Source organism: Mobula hypostoma, chromosome 1 (assembly GCF_963921235.1).
Source record: "Mobula hypostoma chromosome 1, sMobHyp1.1, whole genome shotgun sequence".
In the NCBI taxonomy this organism is placed as follows: Eukaryota; Metazoa; Chordata; class Chondrichthyes; order Myliobatiformes; family Myliobatidae; genus Mobula; species Mobula hypostoma.
In genome coordinates, this window is record NC_086097.1 from 100,721,972 (window position 1) to 100,738,703 (window position 16,732).

The following is a 16,732-nucleotide window of genomic DNA, read 5'->3' on the forward strand; positions in this document are numbered from 1 at the left end:
CCTCCTAAGGGTTCTTTTACCTTAGGCTCTCTAATTGCCTCTGGTTCATTACATAACACCCAATCCAGTATAGCTGATCCCCTAGTAGGCTCAACGACAAACTGCTCTAAAAAGCCATCTCACAAGCATTTAAAAAACTCACTCTCTTGAGATCCACTTCCAACCTAATTTTTCCAATTGACCTGCAGGTTAAAATCTCCCATTACTACCATAACATTGCTCTTTTGACACGCCTTTCCAATTTCCTATTGTAATCTGTGGTCCACATCCCAGCTACTATTGAGAGACCTGTATATGACTGCTATCAGGGTCCTTTTATCCTTGCAGTTTCTTACCTCAACCCACAAGGATTCAACAGCTTCCAATCCAACGTCACATCTTTCTACTGATTGATGCCATTCTTTACCAGCAGAGCCACACCATCCCCTCTGCCTACCTTCCTATCCCTCCAAAACAACGTGTAACCTTGGACATTCCACTCCCAAATACAACCATCCTGCAGCCATGATTCAGTATGGCCACAGCATCGTACCTCACAATCTGTAATAGTGCAACAAGATCATCCATCTTATTTCTTATACTCCGTGCAATGAGATATAACTATTTTGCTACCCTTTTTGATTCTCACCCTGCTGGCTTCAATTTTGTCCCATCATCTGCCTGCCCTTCCTGACATTCTGACTGTATGCTATTTTTGCTTTTTTTTAACATCCATCCTATCCTGAGTCCCTTCACTCCAGTTCCCACCCCACTTCCAGATTAGTTTAAACCCTCCCCAACAGTTCTTACAAACCTGCCTGTGAGAATATCGATCCCCCTTGGGTTCAGGTGCAACCCATCACTTTTGTACAGGTCATAACTCCCCAGAAGAGATCCCAACGATCCAAGAACCTGAAGCCCTGCCCCCTGTACCAGCTTCTCAGCAACACATTTATCTGCCAAATCATCCTGTTTCTACCCTCACTGGCACATGCACAGATAGCAATCCAGAAATTACTACCCAGCAGGTCCTGCTTCTCAGCTTTCTGCCTGGCTCTCTAAATTCTCTCGTCAGGAACTCTTTGCTTTTCCTTCCTATGTCATTGGCATCAATATGTACCAAGATATCTGGCTGCTCTCCTCCCCCTCCAAAATACTGTGGACATGACCTGAGACATACCTGGGAAGCAGCATACCATTCCAGTGTCCAGTTCACGTCCATGGAATCTCCAGTCTGTTCCTAAGACTATTGTGTCCCCTATCATTACTGCTTCCTTCTTCTCTCTCTTTCCCTTCTGCACCACGGACCCATACTCAATGTTAGTAACCCGGTCTCCGTGGCATTCCCCTGGGCGGTCATCCCCCACAACAGTATCCAAAGCGGTATACTTATTTTTGAAGGGAATGGATATGGGTGGTCTGAGCTAACCGCCTCTTCACATTTCCATTTCTCCTGACAGTCACCCAGCTACTCGCCTCCTGCAACTTAGTAGTGACTACCTCCCTGTAACTCTGATCGATTATCTCCTCATTCTCTCGTACAAACCGAAGGTCATTCAGTTGCTGCTCCAGATCCCTAACATGGTCTTCAAGGAGCTATAGCACTTCATGCAGATGTAGTTCCCTGGGAGACTCTAATCTGTATGTCTTTGTAACGTGGGAGGAAACCAGAGTACCTGGGGAAACCGCAGACATTCCACAGGAAGGATGTACAGAGAGGGACTCCTCACAGAGGACACTGGGTTGGAACTCCAAACTCCGATGCCCTGAGCTGTAATAATGTTGTAGCACCGCTTGAATAAAGTCTTAACCTATTCAATCTATCCCTATAATTCAGGTCCTCAATTCCCAGCAACATCTTTGTAAATCTTCCAAGCTCTTTGTAAATCTTACAACGTAAATTGCATTTTCAAGACTATTGATAACTTTTCTGTAGATAGGTGACCTGAGATGCACACAATACTCCAACCTCTTATATAACTTCAACATCACATCGCAGCTCCTATGCCCAATACCCTGATTAATGAAGGTCAAAGTACCAAAGCTCCCTTTACGACCCTATTTGTGTTGCCACTTTTAAGGAATTATGGATCTGTACTGCTAGGTCACACCTCAGAGCCCTATTATTCACTGTGTAAGTGTGGTGAAAGATTTACAGCATCTACTACTGTTATCTCTTCGAGTATACTTCTTCCCTCTGTATTTTTTCATTTTCAACTTACATTGCATCTGGACTTTCAACACCTGTATCGCCACCACTTGTGTCCTCTCCCTATCACAAGTATTGTTTTTGTTCTTTTTCTGCACGTTAAAACCTATTTAATTCCTAACTTTTCCTATTTCTGATAAAAGATCATTGATTGAAACATTAACCCGATTTCATTCTCCACAGATTCTACGTGGTTTACAGAATATTTCTAGAAGTTTTAAATTTATATTTCATATTTCCAGCATCTGCATTTTTTAATGATTGTTATGAATGTGTCGAATCATTAGTCCTCATGTGTCAAGCTGCATGATCGAGGAGGCTAATATTCCAGCAAGCTGTTTAAACTTCCATCAGCACTAAGGGTGTGGTATGACGCAGAGTGGGTTGTGAGACTGTTCAGATGATTTTGCTGTTTAGTGTGGATGTATCTTGTTTTACAGCTTCACATGATAGCACCTTATATTTTCATACAACTCTTGCTTTCTGTACTCAAAGATCCAGGTTGATTTCCCCTGGCTTGTGTAATGTTGTGTGAGAGATATACCGGGTCATCAGGTTTCACACTATGATGGTGAATATTTCTATTGATCCACAGTGTGCAGCTCTAGAATCAAAAAGCACAGGAACAGGCCCTACAGCCCAACTCATCCATGTTAACCAAGGTGCCTATATGAGCTAGTACCACTTGTTTGCATGACCCGTATCCCTCTAAACCGTTCCTATCTATGTACCGATCTAAATAAATTTTAAACATTCCCATCTCTACCACTTCCTCTGGCAGTTCTTTCCATATACCCACCATCTTCTGTGTGGAAACATCCCTCTCAAATCCCCTTTAAATTTCTGCCCTCTTGAATCTATGCACTCTAGTTTTAGACTCCCCTACCCCGAGAAGAACTGTGACCATCCACCGTATCAATGCCATCCCATGATTTTATAAACTTCCACAATGCCAGTCTCTCATTACAACTCAAGCCCTCCAGTCCTGGTAACATCCTGTGAATCTTTCCTGCATCCTCCCTACCTTAATCCGTTCTTTCTACAGTATGGCAACCAGAACTGCACTCAATATATGAAATGCAGTCTTAGCAATGTCTTGCACAAGTGTAACATGACTCAAATCTTGTACTCAGCATGCCATACACCTTCTTCACCAACCTTTCTGCACTTTCAGTTGCCAGATTTGTCCTGAGCATGTGCCATTTATCAAGATTATGGTGCCACAAAACCAAGTGGAAGGTGTGAAACCAAACTTTTGTCTCCACATCGGTGTAGTGGTCACTTCCAGCATTGATATCAAGTACTGAAGCATCAGCTCTGCCACGTTAAACTGAAAACTGAAGTTCACTTGATGGCCTTGCACTTAATTGCATCACCAAAACAGGAGCCAATTTATAATAAACTGTCGATTATTAGTATTTGACCTTTCTTGCTCAGAATTTCAAGCACATATCAAAAGAATATGATGCTGCTAATAATCCTTCAATGGGAAGACTGAAATATTTTGTGCTTTGATCAGCATACTGTATCTTGGTGTTCTGCTTGGAAATGGAAGCATGGATTAATTCCGTAAGCAATGAAATGATGTTCATTTTATTATGTGGTTTGCTGGGGGCATTAGCAACCCACAGAAACCCATGGCCTTTGTAAATATTAATGGAAGAATGATTCACGTTATTAAGCACTTCAAAGATTCAGAGTTATATTTATTAAACATTCCTAATGTGAGATACACACAACTTCACAAAATGCATCTTCTATTAAAATGCAACATTAGGTAGCATGTATAGTAACATTTCTTTCCTAGCACTCAAATGCTTAATAAATTCTTAATGTAACAGAGTACAAAGCCAGTAAAAGTTGCATCAATGAGAAAAATAATATTTCAACTGATCTTTAGTTAATTTTAATAACTCCTGTTTTAAAATCCTCTTTAGCATATATCAGGTCGCAGATCTCTTTAGGTAAGGCTAACAAAGGACGAGGGTGTGCTATACTATTATTCTTTCTCCAAGAATTGTGATGTTTTTTGCTTTCTTCATATGATTTCCCATGCCTCAAAGGAATGAACATAAATCTGTGATCCATCATACTGCATTTGGATTGCCAATACAATTGACAGCTAATGGCTCAAAGTTTTATAAAGTTTTATTGAGTTATATAGAGCTGTGTAAAGCATTCACTATTTCAAAGAAGAACTCCCAGAATCACCCTTAAACAGAAAACAACTGAATTTTAATAACCATGGAATTGAACTTTCAATCCAGTCTAAAGCTGGCACAGATAGTAACTGCTTAAATATGTAAACTCCAAACCATGCTTCAGCATATACATCAGTAATCAGTTTTCCCTGGATTTCTTATCCTCACTGTTGCTTGGACAAGAGTAATAAAATATCAACTTTATTCAATTAACTGTAAATTTCAAATAACTGAAATGACAATATGTGTGAAGCATAAACTCACAGTGACCATTACCAAATTTAGAAACATCATCTTTCTGCCACCCCTGTGCTGCATTAGTTGCCCCTCTTTCAGTACTGACTGAGATCACACAGTAAACTTGGTCTTTATGTTTTGAAGAACTGTAATTATTGATGAAAACTAGAAATTCTGCATGATTACAGTCCCTAGATCCCTTCACCAATGCAGTTGTCACAGAAAAGCCATGAATAAAATAATGTGCATTTTGCTCATCACAAGGAACAAAATGGTGAGAATGCCATTGTTTCAATTTTGTCCTTATCTTGGATCTTGGAAGTCTAAGAGCTATTTGTTTTGAGACATTATGTCCTGGCCTCAGTGTAATTCCCTCAGAATTACGAATGAGAAATGCTCACTCAGGAGGTATTTATAATGCCAATTTTCAGCTTTCTACTCTATAACCAGAGCGAAGTGAAAACTTCCAGGTCCCAGAGCAAGGCATTTAACCTCTACTTCTTACTTCACATCTTAATTTGCACTGTTTTGTCCCAAACTTGTCGTGAATAGCTATCATTAAAAAAATCTCTATTTTAGCTTTGGAGTTAAATACATTGTCCTGTCTGATTGTAATGCTGCTGGTCACCGAGAAGCAACTGAATATATTAAACATAGCACAACGGTTGAAAAGTTATATCAAAACATAACTTCGATATATTTTTTATATCAAAATATAACTTTGGGGTTCTAATGTTTTCGGTCATTCATTCTTTGGGGTTTTTCTTCTGTCTTGTGGAGGTCTATGAAGAGTAAGAATTTCAGGTTGTATACTGTAAACATTCTCTGATATTAAATTGAACCACTGAAACGGGAATGAATATGTAAGTGGTGGCTACCACATGAAAAGGCAAGTAAGGGGAACATTCAATGTGGTATAAATACAGGATGAGGTATAATTAAGGTAACAGAGAACAATCAGCACAGCAATCTGTTCAGACTCACATTCCAGGCCCACACTAGCCCTATCTCACAAAGACTTTTTAGGTGAGGAAGTTTTTCTAAAACAGCGTTTAAGGTATGTCAGTTTCTACAGGACAGAATTCAGATAAGCCCAAACTCATTTTGTCATTCTTTAAGATCCTGTTTAATTGCTTTCTACCTGAAAAATATTCACTTCTTATGCTTGTCAAATCAATTTACGTTAAACGTTTTTCTGCACTAATCAGAAGTATTCCAAAACAATTTTGTTGATGAAACAAGAATATATCAATCACTATTCATAGCAATATTATCCCAAAATATTTGGTTGAAACCACGAGGCCAGTGATTTAAAAATATACCTGTTAAATTCAATGTCCTAATTCTATTCATAGAGACCTTTGTTATCCTAACACTGTGCTAAAAAGCTTCCACCCTGCAGCCATTTTCAAGTAAAGTATCACGTTTCACAAAATCCAAATAAAATTAGTTATAAAACAGATTAATTGCTTAATTTGTAATAATTGTAAGAAATAAAATTATAGAAATATAAACAAATGATAGAAAAGCAAGTGAAGTTAATATTGAAATGTTTCCTAATGTTTGGGCCTTAGCTGGCACAAGGCTTCTAATTGTGCACTGAAATCTGGTATACACTGCAATACAGATACTGTCAATAACTTATTGATGTGAAAATGGACCAAGGAGGTGGAGAATATTGAAATATTGATTATATAATACTGACAGCAAGGGATTTATTTCATTTTTCTTCATCCTGAAAAGCAAAAGAACAGGAAGGATGACATTAATTTGCAGGTTCACAAATATTGAATTAGACTAGTTACTGCAAATCGTATGATTACATCACCTATCCTTGATACTGAGCAGCCTTTGACACACTCTGAATACTCTCCCATCTAAAGGGGTAGGGTACCCTTAGTGACAGAAGCATCATTTTGAACAAAACAATTTAATGAATTTTATTTCTTAATCAAAGGGAGTATGCTGAACTCATGTAACACAACAGCTTTAGAAGGTGTTTTTTTCAGAAGCAAAACTATAGAAGTTGTGATTGAAAAAACATGTGCAACTTAGTATTAAAAGTACCAGATAAGAAACAGCCAGCTAGGATAACATTGCCTGTAATATCGAACCATGCATAAAACATTAATTCATAATAAAGCAATCCGGCCTCAGCAGATTTAAAGATGACAGAGTGTGGCGTAGAGATGCACAATACTGTAAAAACATATAATTAAAACATTTCATGCTTGTTATTATTATTGGCAATTCTTACAGATAAAACACCACTGGAAGATTTATTCTATTATAAGAAGTGATGCAACATAAGTGGAACATCTCATCAAAAAAGAGGTTTGACAGTCATTACCTGGAATCTTGTTTCTGTTTGCCTATTTTCAATTACATGCCTAGTCAAGAGAAGCTAGAATTTTTCAATATAGAGCAAAGAAGGTTAAATGTGTTTATTCTTTCGGTGCTTGAAGTTTTGAGAATTCAATATCATAGATAAGGAGAAAATATTAGAAATACTTGAGGTAATTAGGAGAAGAACCACAAGGGACTTGAGGAGAACATTTTATGATACAGCAATTTGTTAACTGGCAGGAAGGGATTGATTAATAGTTTTACAGAAGCTGGCAAAGCCACTAAAGAAAAATGGCATTAACTTAAGCGGTATAATTTTTCCTTTGACTTAAAACAGGTGTGCTGTGTATGCAGTTCAGCACTGGAGTGCTGCCATCCTGCTTGACAATGTGTGCAATCGAACCGAAGCTTCCTACCTACAGGGAAGCTGTCAATTTCTGTTCCATTCATAGATTGCACTAAAATAGCCAAGTCCAACAATTTTGCTTTTCATCATTTTAGTTGATGCTAGTAGTACACAAAAGTACTGAGACAGTCAGAACCAGGCTTTGAAGTAATAGAAAAGGCAGTGATGAGAGGAAGATGTAAAGGTACTGTCTGAACACTTCATTCCATGCTCTCTGACCAATCTTGCTACACCAGTTTCTGTTTCTGCCTTTCCCATCGGGGTTGTAATGGGCACTTTTTTCCCATTCAGGAAGAAGGATGGTAAATTCCAGTAGGTCTTGTTAAATTTTGCTAGTGAAACAAAGGTTTAATTCCTACACTACAATTGGTCCTTTAGTGGCTTTGTGCAGAGCCTTGAATGCATGGTGCCCAAACCAGTGAAGCCCATGAGCATCTATGATCATCTGCAACATCTTAAGGATTTGACTCGATAATAAGTTACACTAAACATCTACATCAATGAAAAATGGTGACTGGGAGACCACTTTGCTCAGCACCTATGCTCTGTCCACCTGGAAAAGTGGGATCTCCCAGTGGCCACCCATTTTAATTCCACTTCCCATTCCCATTCGGACATGTCAGTTCATGGCTGCTTCTACTGGTGCGATGAGGCAACAGAATCCATCTGGGTAGCCTCCAACCTGACGGCATGGCCATCAATTTCTCGAACTTCCAGTAATGCCCATTTCCCATTCCCATTTCCCTCCCTCACCTTATCTCCTTGCCTGCCCATCACCTCCCTCTGGTGCTCCTTCCCTTTTTCTTTCTTCTGTGACCTTCTGTCCTCTCCTATCAGATTTCCCCTTCTCCAGCCCTGTATCTCTTTCACTAATCTTCCCAGCTCTTTTGTTCACTCCTTTCCCCTCTCCCAGTTTCAGCTATCACCTATGTTTCTTCCTCCCCTCCCTCCACCTTCTAACTCTAATCATCTTTTTTTCTCCAGTACTGATGAGGGGTCTTGGCCCAAAATGTCAACTGTACTCTTTTCCATAGATCCTGCCAGGCCTGCTGAGTTCCTCCAGCATTTTGTGTGTGTTGCTCGGATTTCCAGCATCTACAGGTTTTCTCTTGATAGGCGGTTTCTAGTGTAGGCTGAAGAGCCTGTAATATGCTGTAGACTTCTATGTTCTTATGAAAGAGAGCTGCTCTGTTTTCTCTCTTGCAATGTGTAGGAAACCCAGATTACAGCAGGTAAAGATACAAGTTTAACTTCTTACTGCATGTTGCATTAAGAATGATTTTGTCAGAATTCACACAAATTGATAATCATTCTTTTAGCAATGCCGCTACCTTTAACTATTCCCAGGTCTGATCAAATCATTGGGTTGCCCTTCCAGTACCTCTGTTGCTAATAGCTTCCCAAATTGATTACTGAATGATTCAGTTTCCAGCACCCATTGAGGAAGTAGAAGATTCCATTTCAGATCTTCTTTCTACGTAGAAAAGATTTTTCATATTTTCTTTACAGTTCTGTCTTAAATTTTATTGTGTGGCCCCAGTGCTACTGTATTAGTGAGTGATAGAATCAGGGAAGTTGATGGGACTGTGGAAAGAATAAAAGAATATGGGACCGGTTTGGGTTAGTGTAAACTGGTGCATGGTAGTTGGTGTAGACTTAGTGTGCTAAAGGACCTAATTCCATGCCACACGACTGTGTGACTCTCTCAGGACCAGAATACATACTGAGTTGGGATTTGTGGCCAGCAGCTACTGGAAATTGGAAGGTTGTTTTTTTATGGAGACATGTCCCTAGTTTGGCAGGTGGGTTTCATCGGGGATTGGTACCTGGGCTCCAGCTTTTCATCAGCCATTTGACTTAGGGACATGTCAGATTTTCCAGTTTGCTGACAACTCTAAACTAGACAGTACATATGTGGGCGGGGGGGATGCTAAGAGGCTTCAATGGGATATAGACAAGCCAGCTGTGTGGATAAGAATATGGTAAATGGCATTCAGTGTCGAAAAAATTCAATGCACAGAACAGAAAAAAAATGCGAAGTATTTGTCACATGATGACAAATGGACTACTCAGAAGAATCCTAGGCCTGCTTTTCACAAGTCACTGGAGGCCAATGTACAGGTGCAGCAAGTTATTAAGGGAACGATTAGTTTATGAGTAAAGGGTGGTATTGTTTAGCACCCTGGTCAGGCCAGCCCTCAATTACTGTCTGCAGTTTTGATCTCCCTACCAAAGAAAAGATGCATTTTCCATTCAGGGATACAGCAAAGATTCACTAGACTGGTTGCAAGATAATGAGTTTGCTATATGAGGAGAGTGCAAGTAGTCTGGGACTCTATTCTAAATTTTAAACTTTAGGAGAGCAGATCACGTTGAAAACTTAAAAATTCTTGAAGAGTTTGTCAAAGAGAATGTTTTCTCTGTCTGATTTGTCTAGGAACTATTTTAGAATAAGCAGTAGGCTATTTTGGTCATACAATAGGAGAAATTTCTTTCCTTGGCCCAATTCTTGGGTTCATTCACAACATAGATTGATGGATTTCCTTATCGTAAACTTAAGGCAGCTGGAATATAGAAACATGTGGGGTCATTCGCTGGTTTAAAAACTGAAAGGCAGGAAATTTATTAAATTGTGAAAGATTGAGAAATATTGAAAATTGATGCAAGCAATTGGGAAGGCAAATGGTGTATGGGCCTTTGTTATGAGGGGATTTGAATGCAATTAAGACCGCTTCTAAACAATTACACAGGGAGGCCATATTTGAAATGCTGGGTTTTAATCCGGGCTCCCCACCTAAGAATACATTTAGCATATAGGGATTGCTGCAAAAGGATTACCAGACTGATTCCCAGGATAACAACTCTGCTGTATGAAGAGGGATTAATTTAGCTTGGTGATCTGGTGTCACTGACAAGGACAGTATTCATTGCCCATCCCTAATAGTCCTTGAGAAGGTGGTGGTGAGCCGTCTTCTTACACTCCAGCAGTTGTTTTGGCAAAGGGATAGTCAGGATTTAGATGGGTGGTAGGGTAGGGCTTTGGCTTCAATGGGCTTCGGCGGCGAGAGCGAGGCACCAACGCTTTTTTTTCTTTTTCTCCTCCCCCCACTTCGCGAATTGGCCCGGACAGCCAGGAACAGCAGGGCTCTCACAGCTAACAGTACGAGCTAACTGTTTAAAAAGTTCGTCTGTTTGGCGAGGTAAGTGGGTGGGTAGACTTATTTTTCCTGTTTCCTGTTTCATTCCTGTAGAATTAGGTAGCATGCCTGCAGGGTTAGTGCTTTGTTCAGGGTGTCAGATGAGGGAATCCTGGGAGACCTCCAGCCTCCCCGATGACCACATCTGCGCCAGGTGCACCGAGATGCAGCTCCTCAGAGACCGTGTTAGGGATCTGGAGCTGCACCTTGATGACCTACTGCTTATCAGGGAAAGTGAAGAGGTGATAGACAGGAGCTACAGGGAGGTAGTCATCCCTAGGCTACTGGGGTCAGAAAACTGGGTCACTGTCAAGAGAGGGAAGGGAAATGCCCGGATAGTGGAGAGCACACCTGTGGCTGTCCCCCTCAGCAACAAATATCTTGTTCTGGATGCTGTTGAGGGGGATGACCTGACAGAGGACGCCCACGGTGACCGGGTCTCTGGCACTGAGCCTGGCGCTGTTGTGCAGGAGAGAAGGAGGGAGAAGAGGAATGCTGTAGTCATAGGGGATTCCATAGTCAGGGGAATGGACAGGAGATTCTGTGAGCCTGACAGAGATACCCACATGGTGTGTTGCCTCCCAGGTGCCAGGGTACGGGATGTCTCGGATCGGGTCCTGAATATTCTAAAGGGGGACGGTGAGCAGCCAGTTGTCTTGGTACATGTTGGTACCAATGACATAGATAGGACAAAGGAGGAGGTCCTGAAGAGAGATTTCCAGGAGTTAGGAAGGAAGCTGAGAAGCAGGACCTCCAGGGTAGTAATCTCGGGACTGCTACCTGTGCCACGTGCTAGCGAGGGCAAGAGTAGTTGGATCAGGCAGATGAATGCGTGGCTGAGAGGCTGATGTAGGGGGCAGGGCTTCAGATTCTTGGATAATTGGGATCTCTTCTGGGGGAAGTATGACCTGTTCAAAAAGGACAGGTTACACCTGAACCTGAAGGGGACCAATATCCTGGTGGGAAAGTTTAATAGAGCTGTTAGGGAGGGTTTAAACTAATTTGGCAGGGGGATGGGAACCGGAATGATAGAGCGGAGGAAGGGGAAAATAGAAATAAATCTAAGATAGTGAGCAGTAAAGATGTCAGGAAAGACAGGCAGGTGATGGGGCAAATTCGTAGCCATTGGGATGAGTTGTAGTGCAATAAAGTTGCAGTGAAATCAAAGCAAAAAGTATCAAATACTGGTCTTAAGGTGTTGTACTTAAATGCACGCAGCATAAGGAATAAGGTGGATGATCTTGTTGTACAGCTACAGATTGGCAGGTATGATATTGTGGCCATCACTGAGACCTGTCTCTGGGAGCTGAACGTCCAAGGATACATGGTGTATCGTAAGGATAGGAAGGTAGGCAGAGGGGGAGGCGTGGCTTTATTGGTAAGAAATGATATTAAGTCATTAGAAAGAGGTGATATAGAATCGGAAGGTGCAGAATCTTTATGGGTTAAGCTAAGAAATCGCAGGGGTGAAAGGACCCTGATGGCAGTTATTTATAGGCCTCCAAACAGCTGCAGTGATGTGGACTACAAATTACAACAGGAAACAGAAAAGGCTTGTCAGAAGAGCAGTGTTATGATAATTGTGGGGGATTTTAACATGCCAGTGGATTGGGAAAATCAGGTCAGCAATGGATCTCAAGAGAGAGAATTTGTAGAATGTCTGCGAGATGGCTTTTTAGAACAGCTTGTTGTTGAGCCCACTAGGGGATCGGCTGTACTGGATTGGATATTGTGTAATGAACCGGATGTGATTAGAGAGATTGAGGTGAAGGAACCCTTAGGAGGCAGTGATCATAACATGATTGAGTTCACTGTGAAATTAGAAAAAGAGAAGCCAAAATCTGATGTGTTGGTATTTCAGTGGAGTAAAGGAAATTACAGTGGCATGAGAGAGGAACTGGCCAAAGTTGACTGGAAAGGGACACTGGCAGGAAAGACAGCAGAGCAGCAGTGGCTAGAGTTTATGCGAGAAATGAGGAATGTGCAAGACAGGTATGTTCCAAAAAAGAAGAAATTTTCGAGTGAAAAAAAGATGCAACCGTGGTTGACAAGAGAAGTCAAAGCCAAAGTTAAAGCAAAGGAGAGGGCATACAAGGAAGCAAAAATTAGTGGGAAGACAAAGGATTGGGACGTTTTTAAAACCTTACAAAAGGAAACCAAGAAGGTCATTAAGAGAGAAAAGATTAACTATGAAAGGAAGCTAGCAAGTAATATCAAAGAGGATACTAAAAGCTTTTTCAAGTATATAAAGAGTAAAAGACAGGTGAGAGTAGATAAAGGACCAATAGAAAATAATGCTGGAGAAATTGTAATGGGAGATAAGGAGATGGCAGAGGAACTGAACGAGTATTTTGCATCATTCTTCACTGAGGAAGACATTAGCAGTATACCGGACACTCAAGGCTGGCAGGGAAGAGAAGTGTGCGCAGTCACAATTACGACAGAGGAAATACTCAGGAAGCTGAATAGTCTGAAGGTAGGTAAATCTCCCGGACCAGATGGAATGCACCCTCGTGTTCTGAAGGAAGTAGCTGTGGAGATTGCGGAGGCACTAGTGATGATCTTTCAAAAGTCGATAGATTCTGGCATGGTTCCGGAAGACTGGAAGATTGCAAATGTCACTCCGGTATTTAAGAAGGGGGCAAGGAAGCAAAAAGGAAATTATAGACCTGTTAGCTTGACATCGGTGGTTGGGAAGTTGTTGGAGTCGATTGTCAAGGATGAGGTTACAGAGTACCTGGAGGCATATGACAAGATAGGCAGAACTCAGCATGGATTCTTTAAAGGAAAATCCTGCCTGACAAACCTATTACAATTTTTTGAGGAAATTACCAGTAGGCTAGACAAGGGAGATGCAGTGGATATTGTATATTTGGATTTTCAGATGGCCTTTGACAAGGTGCCACACATGAGGCTACTTAACAAGATAAGAGCCCATGGAATTACAGGAAAGTTACATACGTGGATAGAGCGTTGGCTGATTGGCAGGAAACAGAGAGTGGGAATAAAGGGATCCTATTCTGGTTGGCTGCCTGTTACCAGTGGTGTTCCACAGGGATCAGTGTTGGGACCGCTTCTTTTTACATCGTACATCAACGATTTGGATTATGGAATAGATGGCTTTGTGGCTAAGTTTGCTGACGATACAAAGATAGGTGGAGGGGCCGGTAGTGCTGAGGAAACGGAGAGTCTGCAGAGAGACTTGGATAGATTGGAAGAATGGGCAGAGAAGTGGCAAATGAAGTACAATGTTGGAAAGTGTATGGTTATGCACTTTGGCAGAAAAAATAAACGGGCAGACTATTATTTAAATGAGGAAAGAATTCAAAGTTCTGAAATGCAACGGGACTTGGGAGTCCTCGTACAGGATACCCTTAAAGTTAACCTCCAGGTTGAGTCAGTAGTGAAGAAGGCGAATGCAATGTCAGCATTCATTTCTAGAGGAATAGAGTATAGGAGCAGGGATGTGATGTTGAGGCTCTATAAGACGCTGGTGAGACCTCACTTGGAGTACTGTGGGCAGTTTTGGTCTCCTTATTTAAGAAAGGATGTGCTGACATTGGAGAGGGTACAGAGAAGATTCACTAGAATGATTCCGGGAATGAGAGGGTTAACGTATGAGGAACGTTTGTCCACTCTTGGACTGTATTCCTTGGAGTTTAGAAGAATGAGGGGAGACCTCATAGAAACATTTTGGATGTTAAAAGGCATGGACAGAGTGGATGTGGCAAAGTTGTTTCCCATGATGGGGGAGTCTAGTATGAGAGGGCATGACTTAAGGATTGAAGGGCGCCCATTCAGAACAGAAATGCGAAGAAATAGTTTTAGTCAGAGGGTGGTGAATCTATGGAATTTGTTGCCACGAGCAGCAGTGGAGGCCAAGTCATTGGGTGTATTTAAGGCCAAGATTGATAGGTATCTGAGTAGCCAGGGCATCAAAGGTTATGGTGAGAAGGCGGGAGAGTGGGATTAATTCGGAGAAAATGGATCAGCTCATGATAAAATGGCGGAGCAGACTCGATGGGCCGAATGGCCTACTTCTGCTCCTTTGTCTTATGGTCTTATGGTCTTATGGGTGGCGATGTGCCCATACACCTTTGACCTTGTCTACTTTGTGGCAGAAGCTATGGATTTGGCAAGATCTGTCAAAGTAGCCTGGGCAAGGAAGTGCAATGCATCTTATAGATGGCACATGCTCTATCCACTAGTGGTGGATGGGATGAATATTTATTGTGGTTGATGGGATGCCAATCAAGTCGGCTGTTTTATCTGGCTGATCTGTGTGAGAGCTGTTGGTGCCACACTCATGTAGACAGTATTTCATCATACTCTTGATTTGTGTCTTGTAAGTGCTGGAAAGGCTTAGAGGTCTCAGGAGGTGAGTACTCTTTACTAGATACCCAGCCTCAGATCTGCTCTTGTAGCCACAGTATTCAGCTCTTATTGAATCTCTGGTCATTGTAGGTGGGTGATGCCAACACCAATGAATATCAAGGTTAGGTAGTTAGACTCTCTCTCTTGTCGGAGAAGAATACCATTAGGCAGTTCTGCGGCATGAAAGTCATCACTTAACAACCCAAGCCCAGATATTTTCTGGGTCTTGTTGATATATGCTGTGCCAATGCTGTCTTGAGTTTAGAAGAATGAGATACTCTCCTTGAAATACACAAATGTCTAGGTAGATGTCAACCTGTAAGTATATTGGCTTGATAAACTTTGCAAACCAGGCCAAAATATCTAATAACTAGTTTTCAAATGTTTCTAAAGGAGAATTGTTTTGTAGCTAGGATTGCTATCATAGTATTTAACTAGTCAGTCAAGGCTAAAGAAGCATACAAGAAAACACACATAATAAATTAGAACTACATAGCAGTTAGATTTTAGTACAACTCCCTGCAAAAGTATTTTGCTTAATCATACCATTATTCCAATCATAGTCTTGATAATTTCTAAAGCAGCAGCATCATGTGGAATCTTTGTACTTGGCTTCAAAGCAACTGCTGAAATGCTCGGCATTTCTAAAGAAAGACAAAGTAGCATGTAAATATAACGTGAACAGATGGTGATACTTTTCCAAAATAACCTCATGGAAATGAACCAATTAGAATATGACTGAAAGACTAAATCAAGCTTTTTTTTTTCTTTCCTGTGGTATAAGCAGCAAAGGCAAAGCCTGTCTTTGAGAAAATGGTGGGAGCCACCTTCTTAAACAACTGCATCTATCCAGTAAAACTATTCCGGCAGTGAGATACTTTGTCAGCAAGGTGTGTGACTTGGGAGGATAATCTGTGGTGGGCACAGCTCTCAGATCTGGGAGTGCTGTAAAGAAACCATGGTGATTTCTTGTAAAGATTTTGTAGATTTCACAGAGTGCTGATAGTGGTGAGAGTGAATGCTGAACTTTGTGGGCATGATATCAATCATGTGAGCCACTTTGTTTTGGACAGTGTTGAGCTGTTCTCACTCAGCTTGGCAAAGAGGAGAAATTCAGCAAACTTCTGACCTGAGGCTTGTAGATGTGGAAAGTCTTTGGGAATCAAAAGAGAGATTTGCTGTAAAATTTAAAGTTGCTGACTTGCTCTTCCAGTCACAGTATTTATTTGCTGTTTCCATTAAGTTTCTGGTTAATGTTGAGCTTAGAGTATTGATGGTTGAAAACTAGCCATTAGTAATGTCACTGAACATAAGATATAGCAGCGGAATTAGACTGTTCAGCCCATTCAATTATGGCAGATTTTTTTTCCATCCCATTCTCCTGCTAATCAATCAACTGATGGTGATTTGCTTTCTCTTTTATTGGAGGCAGCCACTAACTGGGGCTTCTGTGCTTCAAATGCTACTTGCTGTTTTCAGCCCATACCTGCTAGTTATCTACGTCTTGCTGAATGCTGGCAAACTGCTTTATAATCAGAGGTTACCACTGGTGTAAGAATCACTCCACTCAAGGAAGAGGAGTTTAAAATATGCCTAATATTTTGTTATATCAGCCATCATATAACATTTATGAAAGGAACAGAACAATTTAACATATCCACTTTCTCTGGTCTTCTATAAAGTACCGGCTGGTAGCTCAAAATTGTATGTAGTTAAAACAAAGTGTTTACAAATTGTTATATCTGACTGCACATTCTGTCTCCTACTGTGATGTGGTGTGATG

General features: G+C 41.0%; 1 protein-coding gene across 9 annotated transcripts in view; it reads right to left on the reverse strand.

The window, feature by feature from the left end:
- Positions 1-3,824: 3,824 nt before the first annotated feature.
- Positions 3,825-16,732, reverse strand: part of LOC134349452 (uncharacterized) — a 420,820-nt gene continuing 407,912 nt past the window's right edge. For all 9 annotated transcript variants that reach the window (XR_010018683.1, XM_063053823.1, XM_063053798.1 and 6 more), the window contains 2 exons: positions 15,496-15,593; positions 3,825-6,361 (listed from right to left, as the gene is read on the reverse strand). Coding sequence is in view for 8 of the 9 variants with exons in the window: in XM_063053823.1 (XP_062909893.1) it covers positions 6,347-6,361; positions 15,496-15,593 (113 nt within the window). In the remaining variant the exon portion in view is untranslated. The remainder of the gene's footprint in view (positions 6,362-15,495; positions 15,594-16,732) is intronic.